At 48.4% G+C, this 13281-nt stretch overlaps 1 protein-coding gene across 6 annotated transcripts in view; it reads left to right on the top strand.

The window, feature by feature from the left end:
* Nucleotides 1-13093, top strand: part of LOC127047088 (UDP-glucuronosyltransferase 2A2-like) — a 29269-nt gene extending 16176 nt beyond the window's left edge. For all 6 annotated transcript variants that reach the window (XM_050945021.1, XM_050945024.1, XM_050945020.1 and 3 more), the window contains 5 exons: nucleotides 1343-1491; nucleotides 4198-4329; nucleotides 5022-5109; nucleotides 7083-7302; nucleotides 8561-13093. In XM_050945021.1, coding sequence (XP_050800978.1) covers nucleotides 1343-1491; nucleotides 4198-4329; nucleotides 5022-5109; nucleotides 7083-7302; nucleotides 8561-8840 — 869 coding nt within the window. In that variant the 3' untranslated portion in view covers nucleotides 8841-13093. The remainder of the gene's footprint in view (nucleotides 1-1342; nucleotides 1492-4197; nucleotides 4330-5021; nucleotides 5110-7082; nucleotides 7303-8560) is intronic.
* The last annotated feature ends 188 nt before the right edge of the window (nucleotides 13094-13281 follow it).

Genomic DNA, 13281 nt, shown 5'->3' with positions numbered 1-13281 from the left:
TGCTGAACTTCTTCGCTCCTTTAGCAGAAAAAACTAGTCACCCGTGACAGGATTTGCTTCTTGCAGAGTCTTCTCTGCCTCCCCACCGCTTCCCTTCTCCAGTTTAGGTAGGTTGTGCTCAGCAGAGATCAGTCGCTCAGGGCGGGGATGGTGTTACTAACTCGGCGTAGAGAGGCATTAGGTCGACGCAAGGCAGCTTACATTGACCTAACCGTGCAGTGTTGACCAGGCCTGAGTACCTTTCCCTGACCTGAAGGAAAGATCTGTGTAGCTCAAAAGCTTGTCTCTCTCACCAATAGAAGTTTATCCAATAAAAGAGGTGACTTCACCCACCTTGTCTGTCTAATATCCTGGGACTGACACAGCTACAACAACACTGCATACTAACTAACCTGTGTCATGATCAAAGTTTACTGTATCATGGTGTCACGTGTGTATGAAATCCTGTTAGTCAGCACTTCAGCTCTAAACAGGGCAGGACATGGGGCTGCATCATTGACAATCTTCATTCCTAGCTGTGATCAGCCTGATTGAGACTCTAGACAAAATTTCCTATTATTTATCTGAGAGTAGCAGCTAGAGCAGTGGTCCCCAACCTTTTTCGTCTGGCGGGCGCCAGATGAAGGACTGTGGCAACGGTTGAGCATATGCCGAAATGCTGCCGAAATTCGGCGGCGTTTCGGCATCGCCACCTCTGGATGATGTCACTTGTTGGCGGCAAGCAGCGTCATCCAGAGGTGGCGATGCCAAAATGCCGCCGAATTTCGGGGGATGCTTGACCCCGGCCAGGACGCGGGCACATTTAGATGCCCCCCTGAGTTAGACTGTTCCCTGTGCTAAGCCCTAGACAAACACATAATCCCTGCCCTGAAGAGTTTGCAATCTAAGGCCTGGTCTAAACAGATAGTTGTAGCGATTCAGCTAAAGGTGTAACTTTATACCAGTTTAGTTAAACCACTGTAACTTTGTGTGGCCACTGCTATTGGTTCACTTTACATACATAAGTGTACAGACACCAAATTATAAGGAAGTCCAGACACACAGTTGCACCATTTGAACAAACCCAATTTAGGGTAAATCAGTGAAGCTGCAGTGTGTCAGCCTGAAGGATGGGAGGGGAAAGAGAGTTGAGGTCACCTGCCCAAAGCCATGCAACAACACAGTGGCAGAGCTGTGATAAAACCCAGGTTTCCTGAGTCCCAGTTCTGTTCACTAGGCCACGCTGCACTGAACAGTGTCCAGGAGTGCCAGGTCTCAGATATAGGGCTGGTATGTTTCAATAGACAATGAGCAAGATTGCTCCCTCCTGCAGCTAATTTTAACTCCTATCTTTTGCTTGCAGGAAGGCCCACGACGCTGTGTGAAACGATGGGCAAAGCAGAGATGTGGCTGATCCGAACGTACTGGGACTTTGAATTCCCTCGTCCTTTCCTGCCTAACTTTGAGTTTGTTGGGGGACTCCACTGCAAGCCGGCAAAGCCTTTACCTGAGGTACCTTAATAGTCCCCCTTGGTCTAGTCATCTGCCCCTCAGATCAACAGCTGTTTGTTTGTCTGGTTTCCGCATGCAGGGTATGCCATATCCTGAGAAGCTCGCTGAGAACAATGTCAGCTTTGGGCAAGAAAAATCAGTTATGCATCACTGCAATGTTGGATGATGCTCTGTTGCTAATTGAAAATACAGGGCCAGTTTCAGAGCTGTATTGATTTACACCATCTCAGGAGCTGGCCTGTAGTCAATCGCCTTTCTGCCTGCTGGGGGGACAGGATGGGTGAGGTAATATATTTTTTTGGACCAACTTCTATTGGCGAGAGAGACAAACATTCCAGCCACACACGGCTGTTCTTCAGGTCTGGGAAACAGAGTGTCACAGCTAAATGCAAGGTGGAACAGATTGTTTAGCACATGTAACTACCACATTTCAAGTGACCTGTTAACATCTCTCCGGTGATAGGGAGCAGGGCCAGCTCTAGGCACCGGCAAACCAAGCACCTGCTTGGGGCGGCACATTTTCAGGGGCAGCATTCCAGCCCCCCCCCCATTTTTTTTTATTTTTACTTTGGGCAGCAAAAATGTAGAGCCAGCCCTCGCAGCAGCAATGTGTCGTGTGTGGGTGCCCGGGGGCTGCTGCACTTCACCCCACAGGGGAGCAGCGCCCGCACCTTGTGGCTGGGCTGGGCAGGCTCCGAGTGGGGGACACTCAGGCTTGGGGCTCCCCCACAAGGCACAAGGAGCCCCTGCAGGTGCTGCAGGGTGGCCACTCCCAAGCGCCACAGCTGGGGCTCGGCGAAGTGGCCCGAGCCACCCAGGGACTGCAGCAGGGCGGCCAGAAGCAGCAGCAGCAGTGGGGCCATAGAGGGCGGGGTGCTGCTGTGCGGGGCCCACATCCCACTGTCTGGGGCTCCGCTCCCTCTGGGGATGCCCTGCCCCAGCTCCTCAGCTCGCTGCAGGGGTAGTCCCCCGGCTCTGCCCTCCCGGGTCCTGGCCAGTCCTGGAGGCGGGAGCCCTGGCTGGAAGGACCGTGCTGCTTACCCCAACCCTGCCAGCGCTGGACCAGCTGAAGGCAAGGGGGGAGCGGGCAGAGTCAGCACTGATGGGGAGGAGCCCAGCGCTGGGGCGGCAGGGGGTGCAGGTGAGTGGGGGGGAGAGCCCAGGGCTGGGGCGGCAGGGGATGTGGATGGAGGAGGGCACTGGTGGGGGCAGAGGGTGAGGGCTGGGATGGGGGGCAGTCAAAAGTTTTTTGCTTGGGGCAGCAAAATGCCTAGAGCCAGCCCTGATAGGGAGGAAAGGAAGGGGCAGGGGGGAAAGCACCTGTGAGAGGGTGTCATTTGGCGAGTTACAGATTGTTGTAATAAGCCATAATTCCAATGTTTCTGTTCAGTCCATGATTTTTAGTCTCTAGCAGAGTCGTGAATTTAAGCTCCCAGGCTCGGCATTTGAAAGTGTCGGGCAGGTTTTCTTTGAGGATGAGGACTGAGAGCTCCGATGTGGAGCCATTGTTCTGTGAAAAATGTTCACCCACAGGTGACACGGTGTTTTTGTCTTTTAGTATTTTCCTGTGCGAGTTCATTCGAGAGTGTAGCTATTATCTGGTTTCACCATCGTTATTGCTGATGTCTTTAGTGCACTGGATGAGGTACACTATGTGTAGGACCCACCTGTGGATCCTTATGGGGGAGAGGGTCATTAAGGCACAGCAGTAGTGAATCCAGTGCTTAGCTTAAAAAATACCCAAGTACACCCCTCGTCCCATGGCTCTCTACTCACCCAAGCTGTGCCTCCCACACCTGTATTGCTGTTCCATCTGGCCGCTGGAGCCTTTGGCAGGGGGAAGCATCAGGGAAAGACTTCCTCCCTCCACAGGGAAAGGCTCTGGCACTGGGAAAAGGCAGCAGGGACAGACTGAGGCTTTCCTTGCTGCCTCCCCCGCCCCGCTAGAGCCTTTTCCCTGACACCTGCAGCATGGACGTGGTGCTGCATGTACGCTACACGCCGACGAAAGTAGTGTGTAGTGTAGATGTTGCCTGAGTCAGATAGGAATGATGGACAGATCGAACTGCTGGGCGCCAGACATATATCTGTGCTGAACAGCTAATAAATGATGACAATGAAAGCTTTGTTAAATCAGCTGCCCATGCAATCGCTTTTTTTAAAAGCTAGCCATTGGCTCATTTTACCTGTGTCAGCTAGATTAAAGAACCCTCTGCTATAAGAAATTTCCCCATGTAGGTGCTTAGAGACCGTGATCAAATAACATTTTAGCCTTCTCTTTGATAAGCTTTGTATTAAAATAAATGTCTCTTGCTATGTGTATTTCTACTGAGTACCTTTCACCTATTTCAATATGCCAGTGCCTTGAAAAGTGGGTTAGAATTTAAAGGGATAGCTTGTCATTTTAAGGAGTTTTCTGCTCCTGTTTGCAGACTACTCTATAGGGAAGCGGAGATCAGCAGTCAATCTGCAAAAGAGCCAGCCTAGGGCATGGTGAATTGAGTTGTGCCTCTCTTCCTGAGGTGCGGCTCTGGATTTGTTTGTTGTGTGTGAGATTTCTGGAGTCTAAGGGAAAAAACAGTGTTACGCTTAGACTTTCAGGTTAGAGTATTTTGGTTTTATTTCGTAGGTGTGCTGTGAACAGAACACAATACACTGGATGGTGTGGCTGCTTTCCAACATTAAAAGGCTCTTGTCTCTCTCCAGGAAATGGAAGAGTTTGTCCAGAGTTCAGGGGAACATGGTATCGTGGTGTTTTCTCTTGGCTCGATGATTTACAACTTAACCGAGGAGAAAAGTAACATGGTTGCCTTGGCCCTCAGCCAGATTCCACAAAAGGTCAGTTACTGTCAGTGAACTGCTTTCCTGCTGACAAGATCAGCAGCACTGCTGTAAAATCCCTGCTTCCCTCAGGCCACAGCTTTCAAACTGCATTGCCTAAAGGTAGGCTTGTTATTTCCCCTCAGTATAAGTGCTCTGATTTTTTTTTTTTTTCTCCTGCAGCTTCAATTGAAGTCACTGGGTTTGAGGCTTGCAAAGAAGCAGGGTTGAGTCCTGAGTGGTCACAGAAATTAACTTGATAGTATTTTTCTTGTATGTGACTCACTTGAATAAAACCACATGGGGTGAGCTCCCATGCCACAATAAGGCAGTGTGGACTAGTGGATAGAGAGCAGGACTGGGTTCCATTCCTGGTTTGGCCACTGGCCTGTTGGGTGACCTTGGGCAAGTTACGGTCCCACCCATGCCTCAGTTTCCCCATCTGTACAATGGGGATAATGATACTGCTCTCAAAGCGCTGTGTGGAAGATCTAATCAGTAGTATAATATCTTACTACAAATGTGCATGTAAATAACTCAAGCAGCTCAAAAGAAGCCTTGCTAAACAAGGGCCTCATCTAAACCCACTGAAATCAATGGAAAGACTCCAGTAGACGTCAGTGGGCTTTGGATTGGGCCGCAGATTGCACTGCAGTGCGATGGTGCAGCCTCAACTACAGCATGTGTATCTTCAAACGTTTTCATTCAAGGTTCTTTGGCGATACAAAGGGAAGAAACCAGAAACTTTAGGACCCAACACTAGGATTTACGACTGGATACCCCAGAATGACCTGCTTGGTAAGACTCTGCTGGAAATATTCCTAGATGAGCTTTTCTCAGTATTGACAAGCGTGTTCCCTCCCCTCTTTACTCATTTCATTTATGACAAAAAGAGACTAGATTGCCCATTATACACACACAAGCTCATCCTGTAGCCAAATGCAGCACCTGAGGTCACTTGGAGGCCAGGGTATTTAGTGTGTTGGTGATCTAAGGAGAGGTGCTTACTCAGTCTTAATTACACTGGTGATGGTAGCAGAACAAGGATAGGGTTCACAAAAGGTACTAAGGTGCTTAACTCTCCCTGATAACAGTGGAAGTTAGAAGCCTGAATACCTGTGTGGCCCTGGCCCTTAGTAATTCATTTTCAGCAGTGAAGACTTGTTCTTCTAGCTGTTGTGTGTCCCAGGTTGCTGTTGGCCTATGTGGGATCAGTTAGACAAGCGTGATGGAGACCAGAGCTATGGAGAGAGTGGAACAGGCAACAACCCGAGTGAGACTCAGTATGGCCAAGTGGAGACTCTTCCTGGGGCAGTGGGGTGTAAACTGCATAGTTGACTGTTAGGAAAGCAGTGAGCCAAGTGGGAGCGACAGTAAAGCTCTATCTGGGTAGCAGCTTTGGGTCTGAAGTCCTGAAACCAGCCAGTGCTGTTCTCAGCTGCATGGCCCGAAATAGCATTGCCATAAAACCAGAGAGAGAACAATATTGCTTTGTCCTGGTGCAACTACCCTTGGAATCAGTGTGTGTGGCTTCCGAGACAAAAACTAGAGTAAACACACAGAAGGGGAGCAGAAGTGGTGCAAAAACTGGAGTTACACTGGGATAAATGGGAGTGAATCAGACCCAGTAACTGGTGTGTAGCATTTAAACATCAGTATCTAGAAGGCAGCCACTGCCTTTCCCTTTTTATTTGCATTCTATTGAATCTTCTTTTTACAAAGAAGATCGTAAAAAGAGTAAAAAGAGCAAAGAAGTGAAGGAGGGGAAGGAGAGTAACATCTCTGATTTCATCCACTAGGGATTAGTCAAAGGTTTCAAAAAGTTTAACCAATTTGAAAATACTTGGTCTGAGGTCCCTCTTCTCTGAAATGGTTCCCACCCTTTAACTGCCAGGTCAGCAAAGCCACTGAGCCAGGAATCTAGGTGAGCAATCGGAGTTGTCTGGCTGGAGGAACGGCTCTAGAGATCCAAGCTTTCTGTGAGTTGGAGAGTTGCCCAGCTGATGGGATAGATCCCAAAGCACACTTCGGGGAAGTCGTTTTTAGGGAGGTTCTATATCTATCATCATCGTAACCCTCCTGCCTACGTCTAGCTATAAGGATTGTGTCCCAGTCCCAGAACATGTGAGCCAGCCTGGCTCCAGGAGACCCACTTCTCCAGCCAGGGGCGGCTCTAGGAATTTTGCCGCCCCAAGCACGGCAGGCAGGCTGCCTTCCGCGGCTTGCCTGCGGACTGTCCGCTGGTCCCGCGGCTTCGGCGGACCTCCCGCAGGCGTGGGACCAGCGGACCCTCCGCAGGCACACCTGTGGGAGGTCCGCCGAAGCCGCGGGACCAGCGGACCCTCCGCAGGCAAGCTGCCAAGGGCAGCCTGCCTGCTGCCTTTGCGGCGCTGGCAGAGCGCCCCCCGCGGCTTGCCGCCCCAAGCATGCGCTTGGCATGCTGGGGCCTGGAGCCGCCCCTGTCTCCAGCTCCACCCATGCAGCGTAACCTGTGCAGGGATCGGTGTGAATGAAATATAACTTCCTGCTGGGTCAGCCTTAATCGGAGATCAATAGCAGAGTTTGTAAAGTTTTGCAAGGTACTTCCCCATTGGCTAGTGTTTGTGCATGTACACACTATTATCCATTCCTAATGCTAATCTGGAGTAATCAGGACTAACCCCTTGTCAAACAAACCATTATTTACCTAGTTAGTACAAAACTGTTGCCTTTTCTCTGGAATCTGAGCATTTACGTACCCATCGTTCCTAAACGCTTCTCTCCTATTCCAGGCCACCCCAAGACCAAAGCCTTTATTACTCATGGTGGAACCAATGGGATCTATGAAGCTATCTACCATGGGATTCCCATGGTTGGGATTCCCATCTTCGCTGACCAGCCGGATAACATTGCTCACATGAAAGCAAAAGGGATGGCAGTGGAGCTGGATTTTAACACAATGCAAACCCAGGATTTAATCGATGCATTGGATACGGTCATTAACAACTCCAGGTGAGTTCAGTCTCTGCCAAATGGGACAGGGTTGTGGTAGCTGTGTTGGTTCAAGAATACTAAGGAGAGAAGGTGGGCGAGGTAGTATCTTTTATTACCTTGTATCTCTAATGGGACAGGGTCAGTTTACTGAAACCCAGTGCTGCTGAGGCGAGAAACCCAGCTGGCTTTCTCTTCTGGGAACTCTTGTCACCAAAAATGCTGAACAGTCTGTGCATAAACCAAGTGGTAACCTCACAGATTCTTGCATTAAGCATGTCTCTATCCGAGCATGCAACAGCTCCTGGAAGGGGTGGACCGTAAATCAATTTCTCTCACACTGTATTTTGTGATCTCTTTGGGAAAGATCCCTCTGAAAAGGCCTTGGAGCAGCCCGAGATTGTGTAGTTTTCTGCTCCCTTCTTGCAGCGAGTTCGAATGAAGTCACCCAGCCCATTTCCAATGCACACATGCGACGACGGGCAAACTTCCTTCTTGGCTAGTTTGTGACCCTGCATCTTAGCTTCCCAACTTGCTACCACTGTCCATAGGGCACTGGGGGAATTCCACCTGTCTCAAGCTGCGAAACACCAGATCAGGAGGGAAAACCCTGCAAATTATCTTCCCAGAAGTACTTTTTGCAAGGGAAAATTATGACAGAAAAAGCTGGACGCTAGGAGTGTCTTGTGGCAAACCCTCTGAAGAAGTCTCATTATGTAATAGAAAAAGGGGCTAGTTCATCTTTTCGGCTCACTTCACATCTTGACCGAGGCCGTGCCTACACTCCACAATTAAGTTGATCTAACTTATGTCAGCAGTCACCGCAGTTATTAAATCGCTTGTGTGCACAGACGCTTGGCTCCTTGTGTCGGCGGTGCACGTCCTCACCAGGAGTGCTTCTATCGACTGCATTGTCAGTGGGGGGCATTGTGGGATGGCTCCTGAAAGCCGGTAGCAGTCACCGTAAGCAGTGCAGTGTCTGCACTGACACTGCATGGACCTAATGACATCGACCGTGACTCTACATCACTTGGGGAGGGGGTGTTACGCAGTTGGCATAGAGAGGCACCTACGTTGGTGAGCGCCAAATTTAAGTGAAGATGCTTCTGCAGCTAGGTTGACACAAGGCAGCTTACATTGACCTGACCCTGTAGTGTGGAGCAGGGAGCCTGGTCAGCGATCCCTTTGCTTGCAAGTTGCCCCACACTGTAGCTGTGTTGGGGAAAGCGCTGTTTCAGAATAACCAGCACTTGTTTTGGTTTTCCCCCCATTTCTTCAGCTATAAAGAAAATGCAGTGAGGTTATCCAAGATTCACCACGACCAGCCCATGAAGCCTCTGGACCGAGCTGTCTTCTGGATCGAATTTGTCATGCGCCACAAAGGGGCGAAGCACTTGAGACCAGCAGCTCATGAGCTCACCTGGTACCAGTATCACTGCCTGGACGTCCTGGCATTCTTGCTCGTCTGTGCAGCAGCTGCTGTTTTCATTGCTGTTAGGTGCTGCTTGTTCTGCTGTAAGAAATGCGGTAGGATTGTAAAGAAAAAGAAAACGGAGTAGATTTGCTGTTCCTATTGGCCACGCTTGTCTCTGGTTAGGCCGTGGTTCAGCCAGGTACTTCAGCTTGTTCATGGTCCCGTTGTTCTAGGCATATGCTGAAAATGAGGCGCACGCTGTAATACCCATGTGTAATCAGGGCGATGTTCCGGTGATGTTATATCAGGAAAGCTGTGCACCTAGCGAATGTGAGGTTTACAGTAATTTCCTTTTGGCCTGAACAAGAATGAATCATTAGCTTGATCCTCCAATCGGACTCCTTCAGTGATTACACAGGGACTTGTCATATGCTAACTGTGGCAATGATTTTCAGAATGTAACTTTCTGGAGACTTTATTTTCAAAGGACGAAGCCCATATGTTTTAGGTCCTTTGCTGTGTCTTCCACCTGCAGGTATTAAAGTTGATTTGCCCACTCTGCGATCTGTGAGAGTGTGTCCTCACTAGATCACCCAGAACCAGAATGTCTGTGTCTCTGTTGTATGGCTCCTGGAAAAGCAGACATTGACTAGTTTGGAGCTCAAATAAGTGGTCAGATGCTCCTAGAAGATGCCCACCTGCAAGGCCAAGACTTTTGAAAATAGCCATCTGCCTGTAGGTTCATACGTCCATATTTAAGTGTCTTAATAGATAACTTGATTTTCAAATGTTCTGGGCATGCAGCAGCTCCGCCTGACTTCAGTTGGAGATGCTGGGTGCTCAACATATTTGAAAATCAGGTTTTTTTAGCAACCATGGTGAGGATCGAGGAATAGGCTCCTTTGAAAATCCAGTGTTAGGTGCGCCACTCCCATTGAATTTCACCACACGCTCTTGGCCTCCTTTCAAAATCTCAGCCAAAGAGAAGAACTTCGTGGCCTGTGTCTGAAAGCCTGATCTGGAGTATAAAATGGAAATGGTTTGTGTAGTGATTTGGGGGCTCCAACTGGATCCCTTCTGCATTGGCTCTCGTGAAAAATCTTTCCAACGTTTAATGAAACTTTACCCTGAGTTTAATTTCTGTGGGTGAAGACACAATTTGATGGCTGAGAATTATAGCGCTGGGAATTCAATAGGCAGGTGCTAGAGTGTGGGCCCAAGAAAGAGGGTGGCTGTTAGAATGGCAGCCTTCCCAGACATGCAGTTGAAGGGCAGTAACTCTATATGCTGGGAATATCACAGTCTCTACAGCGTAGAACTCCCAATGGTCAAACCAGTACACAAGGGGATCTAGGAAATGGCAGACTAACTCAAGGGGTTTTATGTGTATCTAGGTCTGCCCCTTTTGCTCCCTAGTCCAATGCTCAGCCTCCAGCCCTGGCCCAAAGCAACTCAGCAAGCTGAAGGAACAGCTGCTCTGCCCCACCAAAGGGTGGAGACTGATTGGTGGGGGGAAGGCATTCCACTGTGTCCCATCCCCTCCTTACACACATCCATGCATTCTTCTGGCCTGCTGTATAGGGATCCCCCTGTGCTGCAGGACTCCCTCTTCCCAGTGATCCCCCTTCTGTGGGGCGTGGAAAGTTAGTCTTAGGGCCCATGGTCTCTGTTCATCTTGCTAGCTGGCCTCCACAGCAGAACCAGCAACTTGCACATCCTGATAGCTGCCAAAGCTCCCTGAAGACTCGCACTAACTTCAGCGGGCTTTGGCTCAGGCCTTTACTGGCTTAGCTCATCGTGCCATCAGTAATTCCCAAGCGTCTGCTGCCATACACAGGAGCGAGGCGCCTGTGCTACAGCATTCCAGAGCTGCTGGAGAGGAGACCTGCTGAATAATGGGACATGTGGCTTCATTGGTCTGTAAGAGGTTGTCTTAAAATGCTCCTGGAACCGCCAAGTGGAACTGCTAATTTCCCTCAGTAATGGGCAAACCTATTATCGGCATAGTGGGCCAACTCCTCAGCAGCTGTAGATCTGTATCAGTTATTCTGTTGAGCGCCATGAAGCTGTGCCAATTTTATAACAGCTGAGGATCTGTCCCACTTATGATCCTGGGGCTTGCAGTATTGCATGGTTGCTACAATAAGCAAGCCACCAGATTGTGTCTAAGAGTGCCTTTAAACTTGCCTTTATTGTCAGAGTTGGGTTGCATTTGTAAATATGATCCAGCGCTCAATGGAAGGCAACTTATTTACCTGCAGACAAGACAGCTGGAGAAAACAGTAAGGTTCTTCATTTACTGCATAGATTTTCTTGCCCCATACAAGCTTATTTTATTAGCGCTAATTTTTGGAGCTGGCTGTGACAAATCTTAAGCCTTCGGTTAGTTCAAAGCTATGTAAACCCTTAACTATATAAGATGGAAAAATGGCGTTGGTCATAAAAGCTAAAGCTTTGATGCTAAACTGAAAAAGGGACATCTTGATGTTGATTTAGGAGACTCTAGCCTCCAGGGCCTATCATAGCAGATATAATGAGTATAAGACACACTAATGTGAATGGTCATGTTTCTGAGTATACAGAAAAATACCTAAATTGGTAGTCAGCTCCAGACACCAGCGTTCTGTGATTTATCACTGAGATTCCCTTTGTTACTGTACATCACTGGAAACCCTGGGTAAGTTCCTCAGCTGGTGTAAACTGCCCTCTTGTAATCACGTGAGTGGAGCTAGGCCCGTGCACACTTCTGTAATTCCATGCTTGTTGCACTTGTTGAATGAGCTGGCTCCCTTCTGTGTGCTGCTTTGATACCGCTACATTGCCACTGCTGCTGCCCAAGTATTTGCTGCCTCGTGGATAGCACGTTCAGCTCCGTGGGCTGATTTGTTAATAAAAGCAATTCCTATTACTGAGTGTCAAGCTGATTAAGTCTATGTAAGATTTCCTCTACTAAAATATGCAAAGCTTAGGTGAGCGTCAGTTTCAAGTCAGAGAATTCAGCTGTAGCAGATCCTCCAGTAACTTGCATTGCAATTTGTGCAGCTGGACTGCTACCCACAGAAGTTACCATGCACAGTTGCAGCCTTACTGGAGCAGGTTATTTAAAAGTTTGCCTAAGCAGGAGACAAATGCTGTCAGAGGAAGTAGGACTGAATGAAGATGGATGGGAACACGTATGTGGAGACAAATGGGCTGCCTTTTTCAGAAGAACGTAGCAAGCTGGGTGCTAGACTTTCACAAGCCCGGCTGCACATGAACGAGCTGAACATGTGAAATCTGGACATAAGCCTGCTTGGCGTTTATACTCTGGCCAGATGCTCCCTCATTGCTACTGCCCTAATTTCTTCTTCTTAGGATGACGCGGACATGTGCACAGACACACACACACTGTAACTTGCTAGTTACTGAAGTAGCTCTACAAGCCATGCTTCAGGTGACAAATTAAGGCAAATTACAGATCGCATATGCATGGCTCTGCACTGTATGACAGCTGTAAGAGTCTAAATGTGCTGGGAGCCAGAGGTTCCTGCCTCCTGAGCTGAGATTAAGGCCTTGTCTATACTACCATGGTAAGGTGACCTAAGTTATGCTACTAGGTCGACTTTCCGTGGTGTCTACACCGTACTGCGTCAACAAGAGATGCTCTCCTGTCAACTTCCCTTACTCTTCTGGGGGAGGTGGAGTATCAGGGTTGACCAGAGCATGCTCTCCCTTCAATTTAGTGAGTCTTCACTAGACCAGCTTAATCGACACCTGCTGCATTGATTGCAGCAGTGCTGATTGACTGTAGACATGGCCTAAGAATAATATATTTCAACCCAAAAGTTAACTCTCAGTAAAGTGAGAACAAGGAAATGCCTCTAACTGCATGCAGAGAAGTAGTTTTTTGTTTTTTTTTCCCTAGTGAACTCAAGTTGTAGGTTAGCTCTCTGGTTTTTACTATTGCAAGTTTAAATTCAAATCTGTCCTGTTCAAGATCACTGACTGATGTATTGTAAATGCAATATCCCATGGCATTTGCTATGGCGTTACATAGAGGCATGCCTATGTTGGTGCTGCAGTGGGTGTCTGCCCTGTAAATCTGTCTGGATCAAGCAATTGATTGACATGGGCGTGGTTTGACTCACGGGCACAGGGCTAGGACATTAAAACCAGATTGCTTCAAATCAATGAGACTAATTCTCTACAAGTTAGTTATTGAGGGCATAGCGGTTACACAGCTACTTCATGACAAAGAAAAGTATGTTTTAATCAACTGAGTTTTTTGTTCTGATTTAATCCCAAAATCCATGAAGCTCCTGCAGTGGTTCAGGAAGATGAGACAATGAACCTACCTACTCCAGTAAATGTTAGGCCATGTCTGCCCTCCCAACGAAATCAACACTGCTGTGATTGATGGAGCCGTGTTGATTTAGCAGGTCTGGTGAAGACACACTAAATCGATCTGTACTCCACCACCCCCAAGAGGTGAAAGCTATGTCAACAAGAGAGCATCTCCCGTTGACACAGCACCATGTAGATACCGCTGTAAGTCAACCTACTTCAGTTATGTAATAGCGTAACTTAGAGTTACAGCGTTAGTGTAG

The sequence above is a fragment of the Gopherus flavomarginatus genome, chromosome 3 (genome assembly GCF_025201925.1).
Source record: "Gopherus flavomarginatus isolate rGopFla2 chromosome 3, rGopFla2.mat.asm, whole genome shotgun sequence".
NCBI classification, from domain to species: Eukaryota; Metazoa; Chordata; order Testudines; family Testudinidae; genus Gopherus; species Gopherus flavomarginatus.
This window is presented reverse-complemented; position numbering and strand designations above follow the sequence as displayed.